Source organism: Lutra lutra, chromosome 6 (genome assembly GCF_902655055.1).
Source record: "Lutra lutra chromosome 6, mLutLut1.2, whole genome shotgun sequence".
In the NCBI taxonomy this organism is placed as follows: domain Eukaryota; kingdom Metazoa; phylum Chordata; class Mammalia; order Carnivora; family Mustelidae; genus Lutra; species Lutra lutra.
Window position 1 is genome coordinate 139,580,010 of NC_062283.1, and position 14,472 is coordinate 139,594,481.

Consider the following 14,472-nt stretch of genomic DNA (forward strand, 5'->3'; position numbering starts at 1 on the left):
CCCCAGCTCAGATCTGCTACAAAAAGGAAGCCCATATGAAGAAAAGAGCCAAGTGCCTCTTTGTCTTTCTTTATTTCTATTCCCACACGTCCTATGGCTTCTGACCCGTAAAGGCCTGGACCAGCGGGAGGTGGGTGAGGGGCTCTGAAATTTTTGATGACTATTATGAGCTGGCATCTGTGCTCCTAGGCCGGGTGACATTTTGCATTCTCTCCTGTCACAGGCCTTAGACTGCAGGGTTTTCTGAGACTCCCCTCACCGCGGGGGACCTCCCACTGGCATTGCCAGCATGCGAGCAGTGCTCTCCTGTTTCTCCTTCCACAGCCTGTAGGCAGCTCTGCTTCTCGCTGCTGAGGCCTGTTCCCCCCCAGAAAGCCTTCCTAGAGGACCTGAGATACCCACACACCAAAGCCTTCTCCTCTTTCCTCTGATAATTCGCTTCTGGGCCAGGGGCACACTCTGGCATTCACATCAGATGTTTCTAAGATGCACGCCACCCAAAACAATCAATTCTTTTGGCAAAAGCAACAACAGTGAGTCAGCCCATCTTTCACCCATGAAGTCTCTCAGGGGAGTCAGAGAGGAGACTCCGGGGTCAACCAGCTGCAGGGGCACATCATTCTCTCCAGATGGTGCCACTGAAACTCTTCTCCTGATTTTGAGGTAAGGAACAGGTGCCCCAACACCTCTTCATTGAGTACGTGTTGGGGGCAGGGGGTTGTGAGAGAGCACAGTACAACAGTAGCTCTCTCCCCAAACCCTGCAGCCATCTTTACTCTGCGAGAGGCCACCTGTTGCCCATTTATATCCATGACACCGGCGACAGGCACAAGCACTCCTTTTTCGTTTCCTGTATGATTAGCACCCTTAGCTTCTTCTTGCTTCAGGTGAAATTCTAACATTCTGGGATGTGTGTATCGTCCACCGACGATACTACGTGACAGATGCACAGTCTCAGGTCAGAGAGAATGTATAAACATGCAAGATACAGGGGTTAGCAGAAGCAGTGAGTAAAGGACAAAGGCCCAACAGGAAGAAGGAAAAGGTAGAGAAAATCCATGAGGGCAGCAAGAAATGCATGGGTTAAGGTAAGGCAGCGGACACTTAGCCTGGAGCTTGAGGTGCTGGCTGCCCAAAGAGCCCCCCCCCACAGTGGCCACTCCCAGAGCTCCCCCACTGTAGTCCAGGCTTGCTGGTCCGAGTGGGTCTAGCCTGCCTGCCCCGTGCCCCCCGTGGGTCTGTGCCATCCGCGAGTCCTTGAATGAGGTTTGCAATAGTGATCTTGCCAAACCCAATCACTGACTAAATGAATTAGAAAAATATCAGTGTTCATAAGTGTGGTTTCTGTTCTGGTACAGACAGAAAACGGTCCGTGAGGCAAGCTGGATGATAGTACTTCCAAAATTTAGTAAGGAAAAGGGGAACTAATCTTATTATACTTGTCTTAGAAATATGCTATTAATACTAGCACAAGGAGTTCTAAAGATGTTAATGTTTTAACCCCCTATATGGTAAGATCCACATGTTTGCTCAAAATTATGATGATAATAATAATGAGAATATATGCATAGGTATTATATATAATATATAACATTTACTTATTGTTATTATGTATCAATTATATTAGAGATTATATTTGAGATAGAGTCTAGTATGCAGTACTTATTACAAACCTGACTGAGTACTTACCTGAAGATCTGGTGGAGTTTCTGGATTTTTAGTTAATTCTTTAAGATCATTAACTTTGCAGTGAAGTTCTTCCAGTCTCAAGGCTTTGTTTTTAACTTCAGACTGCCAAAATAAAAGACAAAGAGAAAAAGCACAACTTGTGCAAACACTGACATATTACATTTGGCACTTAATAATTCCAAGAGTTAACCCAACTTCAAGCCAGAGCTTTAAAAAAAAAATCTCTGATTTTCTGAGGACTCATTATTTATGCATGTGGAAAAATGTCATCATTAACTTTCACTTCGAACATGAGGGAGTATGCGGAACTTTCTTCCCACCCTCCTTTATTCGGGGGGGGAAGCTCCTGGAAAAAATTAAACACTAACTAAAAAAGTCTTGAGTCAGTGGGGATTTTCAGTAACCGTCATTTATACATTAGCATTAATATCACTGGCTACCATGGCAGCATTACACTTCTGAGGAAGCATTTCAAAGCAAATACACATTTGGAATGCCTCATTACTGTAGACTATATGTAATACATCAGAAATGTTTCAAATAAAAATTTGAAATATTTTTATTGTAAATAAAAACCTTTACATTTATTTATTTTTTTATTTTTGGCTATTGATTGATTGATTTCACCAACACTAACACAAAACAAAGAAAAGTAGAACAAAGAATCATTACTGAACAAATTATATGATTGTAAACTTCACTCTTTATTTACTTCGGCCACAAAGCACCACTTGCTAAAGTATCTCTCTTAACTTAAATACAGCATCTTGGTTCTTGGCGGACACTAACAAACGTCCTGAGCCTCATTCCAGAAAGTGATTTACTTACCGGGTGAGACGTGATGAGCTAACTGCTGGGGCCCCTGGCTTCCTCCAGGAGCGGGATGAACAACTGAAGGTTTACACCTGCACATGTACACATTTTATTTTTGAGTTGCAGGAGCAGCGCTCCGTCAGGGCCCGGGCCGAACCCGGGCTGCTCATGCTACTGGCTGCTGCACCACAGAGGTGGTAGTTACTATAAAGCAACCCACCTCTGTGAGTGACTAAACCTGGATGTGAATGTGGGGTTGATGCCCACTGGCTTTCTGGATCCCAAAGATCAGCAGTAGGTGGATATTGTGTGCCGATTAAACAACCAGCTTGCCAAAAAAAAAAAAAAAAAAGACCCTGCCTTGCAGCATTGACCAGCTTTCTGAGCTACACATGATGTCACCGCCCACAGGGTGGGAAGCACTGCTGTGCCCCAGGGCCTTTGCATTCCCACCATGCAGATCAAGTGGATACCTACAACTCAAGAGCCTAGATAATAGCTGTGTGTAGAGTAGAAATTGAAAGTGGTAAGTTTTAAGTATCTATTAGCTTGATTTTTTTAATTAATTAATTTACTTTTTTTATTTTCAGCGTAACAGTATTCCTTGTATTTGTCCCACACCCAGTGCTCCATGCAATCGGTGCCCTCTCTAATACCCACCGCCTGGTTCCCCCAACCTCCCACCCCCCGCCGCTTCAAACCCCTCAGATTGTTTTTCAGAGTCCATAGTCTCTCATGGTTCACCTCCCCTTCCAATTTCCCCCAACTCCCTCCTCCTCTCTAACTCCCCTTGTCCTCCATGCTATTTGTTATGCTCCACAAATAAGTGAAACCATATGATGATTGATTCTCTCTGCTTGACTTATTTCACTCAGCATCATCTCTTCCAGTCCCGTCCATGTTGCTACAAAAGTTGTGTATTCATCCTTTCTGATGGAGGCATAATACTCCATAGTGTATATGGACCATTAGCTTGATTTTTAATATCATTTAATTGTAAGTTATTTTCAATAATGGCTATGTTTAACACTGGCTTGCAAATGTCTTTAAAATTGAATAATTGACTTTTGAGAGCGGGTAGGAGCCCTATTCTGGCAGGTACCGCTGTTTTGAGCTGTAATGTTAATTTAACATCAAAGAGAACTTAAGAGACCACAGTATCCTCTCCTGATTGCATTTTCAGTCTGGCTAATTTCCTCGACTTCTGTTTGCCCTTAGAAATAGGTGTTTGATTTAAAAATCTCTAGAAAGTTTTTTGGATCAAAGGTAGATAATGTAGGCATAGAGTTGATTCCCCTACATTTTTTCAGACTACACTCTGAAATCTGTCCTGATACGTGTCTTGCAGTCACATATCTGTCTTGTTCCATTTGAGTGCTGGGCACAGTCCTGAACACCCAGGCATGCAATGGTGACTAATCTGTGCCCTCATGGAGAGTAGTGATTATATGCTTTATGAAACAAGTTATCTCTTGTCACCGTTTCCTCTTATCCACTTCATTTTTCATCCCAGCCTAACTACGACTGCACATTTTGCATGCATAGTGTAAATGTAAATAAAGTAAATGCCACAAGTACAGGGACTTTATCTGTTTTACGGTTTATTCTCAGGGTCTACCACAGTGCCTGACATACTTTAGGTGCTTATTAAGAATCTGATGAGTGAATAAATACATGAATGCAAGAAATGGAAATAAAAAGTTTAAAATAAACTGATGACTAGAGCTTTAAAAGGCCAGTTTCTGGGGAAACCTGTCACACTCTGGTCTCCAGTTTTCTCCCATTTCCGAAGAGGAAGTGGAAGAACCTAGCACCTAGGGTTAAGTGTTTGGCACATGGTAAGTACTCACTAAACTTCTTGTTTGAATGAAAAAAAAAAAAAACCGAAACTCCTCTAAATATTACTAAATGACAAACACCTTCAACTTGGTTTTACAGTAGGAAGGCATAATAGTCTTAGCTGAATGGAAAGTGGGAAGAATACAGATTTTATGGGCTTTCACTTTTCTACTAATATTTTAAGTACAGAGCCCCAACTAAGAAGTGATAAAAATGGGGGGAAAAAGTCTTAACCATTGCCTATTCAACTCTCAGGTAAATAGCCAAAGATAGTTAAGACTTTGGTAGCATTCATATGTGTCTCTGAAAGAAAGAACTTTAACAAAAAGGACACAACTTTCTCATATTCTGGTTAATGAGCTCACCAGCTCACAAAAGTAGTTGTAGTCAGTTTACCTCAAATTCCTTAAGGACTTCTTCTGCTCTGACGCTGTTATTCAGGTGGCTGATGCTTTCAGCCAACTGTGGAACGGAACTATTGGACCATCCATCGATTTCCTCTTTACTTGAAAGTACATCAGCCCAAATGGTCAGGCTTACCCTCAGCCTATCCATGTTTTCCTCAATTTTCTCTGACATCTGGGATGGAAAAACAGAAGCCACACCATTATTCATCTGAGGCTTTAAGGTGCTTCTTTCCTCACCAAAGTACTAACAATGTTGATGCTGCCTTAATCAAAAAATTATATTTCTCATTGAAAAACAAAGTTTTACAAAAATGATTGTAAGGGAATTAGTGCATTTGACTCAAGCAAATGCTAACCGTTACTAAATTGTTTCTGTCATTGGGAGAATTGACCAAATTTCTGAGACATTTGATTTTCATTTGTAAATTGGGAAAATAAGAGCAGGTCTGTTGGAGTCAACTATAACATACTCTTAGGTTGAGTTGTATAGGATAGGCACCCACCAAGGGGAGTGTTGGGTTTATTTTTAAAAGTAACACGGTAAATGGGGCGCCTGGGTGGCTCAGTGGGTTAAGCCGCTGCCTTCAGCTCAGGTCATGATCTCAGGGTCCTGGAATCGAGTCCCACATCAGGCTCTCTGCTCAGCAGGGAGCCTGCTTCCCTCTCTCTCTCTCTCTCTGCCTGCCTCTCTGTCTACTTGTGATCTCTCTCTGTCAAATAAATAAATAAAATCTTTAAAAAAAATAAAAAAATAAAAAAAAATAAAAGTAACACGGTAAGCACTTTTATTTGTAAGGCTGAAACATAAAAATGGACATTAATTAGACCTGAATATATTTATAGAATAAATAAATACATAGGATATCAACCAACTTTGTAGGTTTAAAGTAAAGCATTAGTATTTAATAGTCTTCCTGTAATAAGAATGTTCTTTTAAAAGTGGAAGCAGGTAAGGTTTTCTGCAGTCCCCAAATTATTTGATTACAGTACATAATTATCAATGTCTAACTTCAGTAATTCAGCTTATGTAGCTTAACCTCCAGTAATACAGCGCAGGTTAACAGGAGGGCAACAGAATCACTGGATTTTTGAGCTGGATACTACATAAAATATGTATGGATTGAGACGTGGAGCTCCAGAGAGATCGAGTGACTTGTTCTTCTGTCCCATAGCTAGAAAATAACAGAGCAAGAACTAAAACCCAAGGATGTAAGCTACAAGTCTCATGTTTTTCAATGCAAAATTATAGTCTTATAGCCCCAAATTATTACACATTGTAGTTTCATATTCTGTAGGATACTTATAAAGTTATTCTTTAATTTTTATCCATAATCCTAGAGTTTTGGGAAAAAATATTTAGAGTTATAAATTTGTTGTAATTGAAGCTACCAAGTGAAATTCTAGAAAATCTGTCACTAAGTTTTTGTTTTGTTTTGCTTTGTTTTGTTTCAAGAGGTGGGGGAGGAAGGCGTGGGGAAGAGAGAGTCTTAACCAGGCTTTACCATGCCCAGTGCAGAGCCCAACCCAGCCTTGATCACAGGACCCTGAGATCATGACCTGAGTAGAAATCAAGAGTCTAATGCTTAACTGATTGAGCCATCCAGGCACCCCTGAAAATCTGCCACAAAATTTTAAGAAAATAAAGCAAACAACTTTTTTTTTATTAATTCTAAACTTTATGTGAATATAGTTTTTCTTCAAAATATAATTTTGTACATTAGCATTAAAAGTTAAAAATGAGGGGCACCTTGGTGGCTCAGTCGGTTAAGCGTCTGCCTTCAGTTAAGCGTCTGCTTTCGGCTCAGGTCATGATCCCAGAGTCCTGGGATCAAGCCCCTGCAGTCAGGCTCCCCACTCACTCTCCCCCTGCTTGTGCTGATTCTCTCTCTCAAATAAATAAAATCCTTAAAAAAAAACATTTCAAAAAGCTAAAAATGGAATTCACATCCTTAAATAATCCTTTACCCAAAAATAGTGACTGACAAATGTGAATATTTAAACTGTTCATACAATTCAGGTGGATTATCTTACATCCAGCCATCTGTCCACAGTGCTCTCCATGTCTGTTTTCACCAAGATGAAATCACTACTGTGAATTTTTTTCAGCTCGGATAACAACTGTTTTCCTTTACTGGTAAAATTATCCAATTCTTTCTGTTTATTACACATTTCATTCTTGACGGTTTCATGCTGTGGACATAAATGTTTCCTTAATTAATAAAATAATCAGTGATAAGTCAGTCATTCAAAACCATTTGCCTCTAAGAAATTTAATTCATGGTTGACCTTATGCAGAAACCAGTGATATTAATGAACTATACATTTTTTTGGATTGCTAGAATCCTAGGATATCAGTATTCCTAAAAAAAAAAAAAAAAAAAAAAAACAACATTATATGTGAAAATCAGATCTACTAAGTAGTCTACTAAAATAAATACATTTTGAATTATTACCTTGGATAAAGCCCATCTAAGATCCTCCTGATCTTTTATAGTATTTCTGGTTGCAATCACATTGCTGGCATTTTCTAGGACTTTAGATACAGCCGACTTCAAGTTCTGATATTCCCTCATTAAGTCAATAAGTCCACAGCACTGACCCTGGCTATAGTAATTAAAGAAAAGGTATCATTTATTATCATGTATGAAAGGTAAGTGTTCCCTATGACTGGACCTGATATGTAACTACGTAAATTTATTCTTAGATGGATGCTGGAATCAAGAGGAAGCCATATTTCTACCTACTGAGATGAAGAGTGCGGTCAAGTCAACTTAATTCTAACGTCCAAATTGCTCTCCAAAAGAAAAGAATGCACACAGCCATTAAAACAAAATCTGTGACCTCAGTGACAAGAAAAAATATATGTTCTTCACAACTTAAACTTATGTAGACGCCAACAAATTTTTGCTTTTCAATTTTTTCACTATTTAACTACATCATAATGGTGTATATTAAGGGGAAGCAAACAAACAAACAAACCAAACCAACAAACAAAAAACCACTGCTCAATAAGTAAAATACATATGAGGATTTTTTTTTCCCATTTCAATGACACAAATTTTCATTGAAGATGAATCCCCTGAAAACTGTCAAAGAAGATGGTTTCTGTTTATAAGCATAAAATGCCCATGGGCACAAGCAATTCCACGCATAAGAATTTTTCCAAAGAAAAAGATGTGCACAAGATTTATGTAAAATTATACTCTTTACACCAATATTTATAATAGGAGGAAAAAAAATAGAAATAGCCTAAATGTTAAAAAAAATAGGCTAATAATCGAATAAACTCTGATACCTTCTTATAACTGAATACTGTACAATCTCTAACAAATCACAATTTAGGAGAATGTTCAATAACATGGGGTAAAATTTTACAACATGGTTAAATTTTTAGAAGCTTACATTAATAATCTACAGTGTGTCATAAAAACTGTACACATGAAAAAGGGAACGTGAATGTTTATAGGTGCTTCTTTTTATAGTCATCCAAACTGGAAAGAACTCGAATATCTATCAACCGGTGAATGAACAAACTGCGGTATGCCTATTAAATGGAATACAATTTGACTATAAAAAATGGGCTTTATTAACACATATAACAATGTCTGGTGTGTTGACTAAAAGAAGTTGTTTACCCAAATGCAGTAAAAACTTATGTATACACAAAAAACTGAACATTTATAGATGCTTTATTTATAATATCCAAACTGGAAAAAATCCATTTGTATGTGATTCTGGAAAGACAATACTACAGAGACAGAAAACTGATCAAAGGTTGCCAGGGGCTAGGAGCGGAGGAGGCGCTGAATACAATGAAATGATCTTTTTCAGGAGGTGGAATGACTATATGAGATTTGATAGTTGTAATAGTTACTCATTAACTATGTGTGTGTACTCATTAACTAGATGTGCATTAAACTCATACAGTTTAAGGGCATACACTAAACAGGATGAATTTTACTATATGCAAATCATACCTTAATTACAAATAAGTAAAACAAAACAAAAAAAAAGAAACTCAAAAGTTTTAAGTCTCATTGGTAGCACCTTATAACTGTTGAGAGCTCCTGCTTTCACCTGGTGAATTTCACCTGTCACTGCCATCTCAACAACTTCCACAACAAAATTCTGCACGACTAACTCTCTAATGGTACTAAAGAGACACAGAATACAGAAGTGGCAAAAGGTATTCAAATCTTGATCACACCAATGCAAATCGACAGACAACAGCCTGCCTAGTGCCACAAGATAGAAAGTTAAAACTTTTTTTTTTTTTACTTACTTTTCATGAATTAGTTTTTTGGTATCATCCCAGGTAACCTCTAAGCGGTTTACCTCCCTATCGACTTCAGATGCAAAGGCTACATCTTTCTGGGCAATTTGTTTAGCTTTGTCTTTCAGCCAACATAGTTCATGCTCATGAGAATTCAATTCATCTTCTAACTGATTAAAGACTCTCAATCTGTGAATTAAAACATTTTATTATTAATTTACCAAAGGTAAGGGCTAATATTTCTTCTCCTTAAAGCATGCCTATAGGTATCTAAACTTTCAACACAACAATTGAATTAATGTATAGCAACTGTGAAAGACACTTTAAAAATTAACTTTTCAGAACTACAGACTATACCTTGGGAAAATTTAAAGTCATTCTAACCATTCATCTTCAACTTTCCATTAAGTTTGTACTCTTTTTCTATTTTCATTTCAGGTTATAAGACTTTTAAGACGAGGGCTGAGCTTGTAGGCAAAGCAGGTGAGTATTTATTTATCTTTAGTAAAAAGTCCTTCTGTGTCCCAAAGTCCAATTCATGTAAAATAATAATATTTAAGGGTACAGCTGTTTCATTTAAAATAAAAATAATTGGGGGGGCGCCTGGGTGGCTCAGTGGGTTAAGCCTCTGCCTTCAGCTCAGGTCATGATCCCAGGGTCCTGGCATCGAGCCCCGCATCGGGCTCTCTGCTCAGCAGGGAGCCTGCTTCCCCCTCTCTCTCTCTGCCTGCCTCTCTGCCTACTTGTGATCTCTGTCTGTCAAATAAATAAATAAAATTTAAAAAAAAATAAAAATAAAAATAAAAATAATTGGGATGCCTGGGTGGCTCAGTCGGTTAAGCAGCTGCCTTCAGCTCAGGTCATTATCCCAGGGTCCTGGGATCAAGTCCTGCACTGGGCTCGTTCCTCTGAAGGGAGCCTGCTTCTCTTTCTGCCTCTGCCTGCCACTCTGCCTGCTTGTGCACTCTCTTGCTCTCTCTCTCTCTTTGATAAATAAATAAATAAATAAATAAATTAAAATCTTTAAAATTAAAATAAAATAAAAATAACTATTTTTTTTGGTCCCTAATATACTAATATTTGAGTACTCATAAAAAGTGGTCCCATAGAGGCGGCCATGGACTCATGCATTCTTGCTTTTGGGTATATAGTGGTGTAGAGTTTATAAAGTGAATATCCATGCATAATTCCATTGAATTCCAAAACAAAGTGGTTAGGAGCATACATTAGCATGATCTGTACCTTATAAGAAAACAAGTGATTTGCCCAAAGGCACACAGTGATGTATAAGTACGGGGGGCTTTAATAAATCCATCAACTGAATGCAACATTTTCCATCACCTCTGCGTGGCTTTGGTGAGTTCAGTGTTAGGTGTGTGGATGTGGCTCTTGAGCCCAACCTGGACCTTCCTCTTCAGCAATTTCAGGATCTCCTGCCTGCTTCGTTGATGCGGGCCAGCAAAGCTGATTGGCTCCTCCTTTTGTCTTTACTCTGGAGGCTACTTTTCCTCCTCAAATCTTACTCCTTTTTGTTAGTTTACTGTTAAGCTGGTTGGCCTAATGCTCACAAGGCACGAAACCTCAAGAGCCATTACGATCTGACTGTAAGCCTTTGCTAAGTGCTTAATTCCAATTAAAAGGAGGCAAATGGCAATGGTCTTGCATGTCAATAAAATCCTTCTCAATTATGGACACTTTGGTATGACAGCATTTCAGCTGCTTCTTTGCCCCCTGAAAAAATGGAAGACAAACATCCCTGAGAACACAAATGGGGAGAAAGTTCTATTAAGGAGGAAAAACAAGATTGGGAAGAAGGCTATAGTATTAGAGGAAAAAAAATCACTTCCAAATGTACTGCAGGAAAATACCCCTCACCTCTTAGCTTCTCTATAAAACGCACTGACAAAACCCCAACTTTGCTGAAACCCACTCGTCTGCCTTTTCCACACCTCTGAGCAAACAGCTGAAGGCAGCGGCTGAAAACGACTCCGGCAACTGACTGATTTCACTTCAAGTGAAGGAATGGGAATCTCAAATGGCAGCTTTATCACCTTATCAAGCTCCAGGGATATCATTTCCATTTCCTGTCTGCAAAAGAACCATTTTCTGCCATTTTCTCTCTGCCAAAATCCTGTCATTCACTCTCATCTGAGGAGCCTGCTCGGTCTTTCTGAGGGTCTGGCAGCCACCAGGAAGGAATTCCCTCCTATTTTCACCACCAGGACTACAAAGCTACTCGGATCACCCCCTCTCGCCTCTGCTTTCATTCGTACTACAGACGACGAGGCCCTTCTACTAACAGCGAAACACTGTTTAAACATAGATAATATGATCTCTATTGTCTGTTATAGATAAGATCTTAGCATGGCTTATATAGATAAAGCCCTTAGGAAAATCCTTCAGGAAACCAAAAAAATATTAGTACTTCTTTTTTTTTTTTTTTTTAAGATTTTATTTATTTATTTGACAGACAGAGATCACAAGTAGGCAGAGAGGCAGGCAGAGAGAGAGGAATGGAAGCAGGCTCCCTGCTGGGCAGAGAGCCCCATGTGGGGCTCGATCCCAGGACCCTGGGATCATGACCTGAGCCGAAGGCAGAGGCTTTAACCCACTGAGCCACCCAGGCGCCCCATATTAGTACTTCTTAAGTGTCCAGTTAGTCATTAATTTTATCCTCAAAATATTAAAAGAAGTTGCTAAATATGACACCATCAAAGCATTGCTGGTAACTCTAGAACAAATAAAAAGTCGACGGAACAAGGGGTTCCAGTCGTTTCTTTTACCTCTGCTGAAGAGCCTGCCGGGTAAGCTCCTTCAGTCTCTCTTTGTCTGTCCTTTCTTCAATGTCCTCGATGCTTCTCAGCAACTCCTCTTTCTGGTCTTGGAATGCTTTCTTCAGTACTGCCAGGGCATCTGCTTCGCTCTGCTTCATTCCCAGAAGGTTCTGGATTCGCTCTAATTCAGAACAGAGGTGATCAGTTGTCGTCCGGCAGGAAGTCCTTTGCTCAGAATTTCCGCTTTTAAGATGGTACTGAGCTTTGGCCAGAACGCTGTCAAGGCTGATGGCCGCGGATTCCAGCGCTTTAGCATCTTGAATCGCATGATTTAAGTCCTTTTCTAATAAATCAGTCTGTTTCCTATTCATACTTTGGGTTGTTTCCACCGTGTGTCTCAGCCGGTGGAGAACCCCGGACAGCGAGGCGTGGCTCTGCAGGAATTCCGCCAACTGGGACAGGGCAAGCTGTCGCCTTTCTACGACCTGGCTGGCCTCCTCGAACAGCTGGAAGCAGTCCTCTGCCTTGCCCTGGAGGAGGGGGAGGTTCTCGGCTCGACCCAGGGCACCCAGCTTGACTAGGTGATCCCGTAGACTGTGCAGTTCTCCCTTCTTACTCTCGACTTCTGCCGTGTGGTCCTGGAAGGGAAGAGCAGGTCACTGAGTCCTCGGCTACACCGTGGCTAAGGACACACGCGTTCACAATCTGTCATGTTGAGATCCATTTTCAGTGCAATGGATGCTGTAGGCTTTAAAGGTCATCAGTGGTGAATCTTTTTTAAGAAACGGTCTTAGAGTTTCCTGTTTTCTTGTCTATATGTTTCACATAAAACACAACTCTGATTTGGAACTAATTCATTGCATGGAAAAGAATGTCTTCATGAATAGAAATTGTAGAAGGAAATCTTATATAAATACATATATATATATGTATAATTTGGAAGATTTAAAATACATATGTATACATAAAGTTTGTTATTCTAGTATAAATAATATGTCATACCTAAATACTATATTATATACAACAATATTATATATATATATCAACAAAATATTATCTCTATCTCTATCCATCTATCTATATATCTCATCAAAAAGCAAATCACAGGCCCCAAATGGAGTTACTTATGGTAGGTCATGTCACCAAACTGGTCCTTCATACCTAACCCAATTGCGGCTTCAGAATCCTCCAGAAATACAGCGTTAGCTTGTCAGTCAGGAATTTTCTGGTCAGTACTGATAAGGTAATCTGTCACAGGGGCCCTCTCCTCCCCCGCACCACCCAAGATAAGACCCCCATTCTTACCCCCAAGGGAAAGTGGCCTTGCCTAAAATGATCCTTTCTTTTCTTTCACTAATAACTTCCGTGCCCCACTCTCCTTTAATGAAAACTTTCCATTTTTTACAGCCCCCTGAGCTCCTTTCTATTTGCTGGATAAGATACTGCCTGATTCACAAATCACTTCATAAAGCCAATTAAATCTTCAAATTTACTCAGTAAATGTTTGTTTTTTAACAATACCGTATATATACAAATATATATACCTATATTATAACAATACTATATATTATATTACTATCTATCTATATAAAAGATACTGAAGTTTGGAAATTTTAAATATATATGCAATAATGTTCATTTTAACAGCTTGTAGGGAAGGAGCCTAGGAATAGATGGGCATCAGCCTCTCTTTAGAGGCAGCGGGTGAGGCAGATGAAAACAGGTTTCAGCTGCCTCCTGTAAAGAAACAAAAATGAACTCTTTGAGACTGTTGTGTGGGCAATTTGACTTGCTCACAATAAATCATGTTCGAAATCTCTTAGAGCATTGCTAACAATCTCAGCATGCTTCCCATTAAAGAGAAATTATCACCCCACTTAATCTTGAACACAAGGGCCTTAAATGCCCCTTAGTTTGACCATTAAACTTTGGAAAGAAGCTTTGAGCATTTACTTCAGAAAATTTACAATTCATTCTCTGCCCTTTTGAGACACAAATCTCTTTAAAAGCTTCTCTACAGTTACAACCCAAGAATAAGTTTGTAAAGGACAGGGGGGTCAACCTTTTGAAACCAACACACTGAGTTAACAAATGCTTGACCGATTTACCCTAAGAATACTCTGGTTGACCTGATTTATGAGCTTGTCTTATAGACGTTCAGCGAGTACTAATAAACTAAGAGGAGAGCAAGCCGGGAAGAACCTTTGCAGTCGTGCAGAAAGGACCAAAAGTGAACGAGAGTGACACTGTGATGACACCCGAGAGGCTCCCCCAGCTCATCATGCTTACACTGCCATTTAATGAAAGTGTGTCCCATGACAAGACACAAATTACTTGAGATCATAAAGATACAAGAAAGTACTATTCCTTTTGGTAAAACCAATCAGCAAGCCCAGGGCAGAATGAGCACTCTATAAATATTAAATGTTTTATCATTAAATATTGTGTTAAGTTTATTATGTAGCTTATGTCCAACTACCCCAACACTTGATTTAAATGTTATTTTTTTAATGCCAGGATAGATATTATGCATGATCTACAGATAAGGAAAATAAATCATGAATTTTAAATAACTTCTGAGCTAAACAGTAATTTAGTAAAATTGCATCATTAAAGCGTTGGAATTCCCTGTTAGTTTTCAGCATTGGAACAAAACAAACCAAGAAGCTTGAAAACA

The 14,472-nt window shown here is 39.3% G+C and overlaps 1 protein-coding gene across 1 annotated transcript in view; it reads right to left on the reverse strand.

Moving 5' to 3' along the window:
- SYNE1 (spectrin repeat containing nuclear envelope protein 1) overlaps positions 1-14,472 on the reverse strand; it is a 472,480-nt gene that overhangs the window by 252,876 nt on the left and 205,132 nt on the right. Inside the window, 6 exon segments of the mRNA XM_047733936.1 lie at positions 1,690-1,791; positions 4,738-4,920; positions 6,780-6,938; positions 7,202-7,352; positions 9,031-9,210; positions 11,805-12,433. Coding sequence (XP_047589892.1) covers positions 1,690-1,791; positions 4,738-4,920; positions 6,780-6,938; positions 7,202-7,352; positions 9,031-9,210; positions 11,805-12,433 — 1,404 coding nt within the window.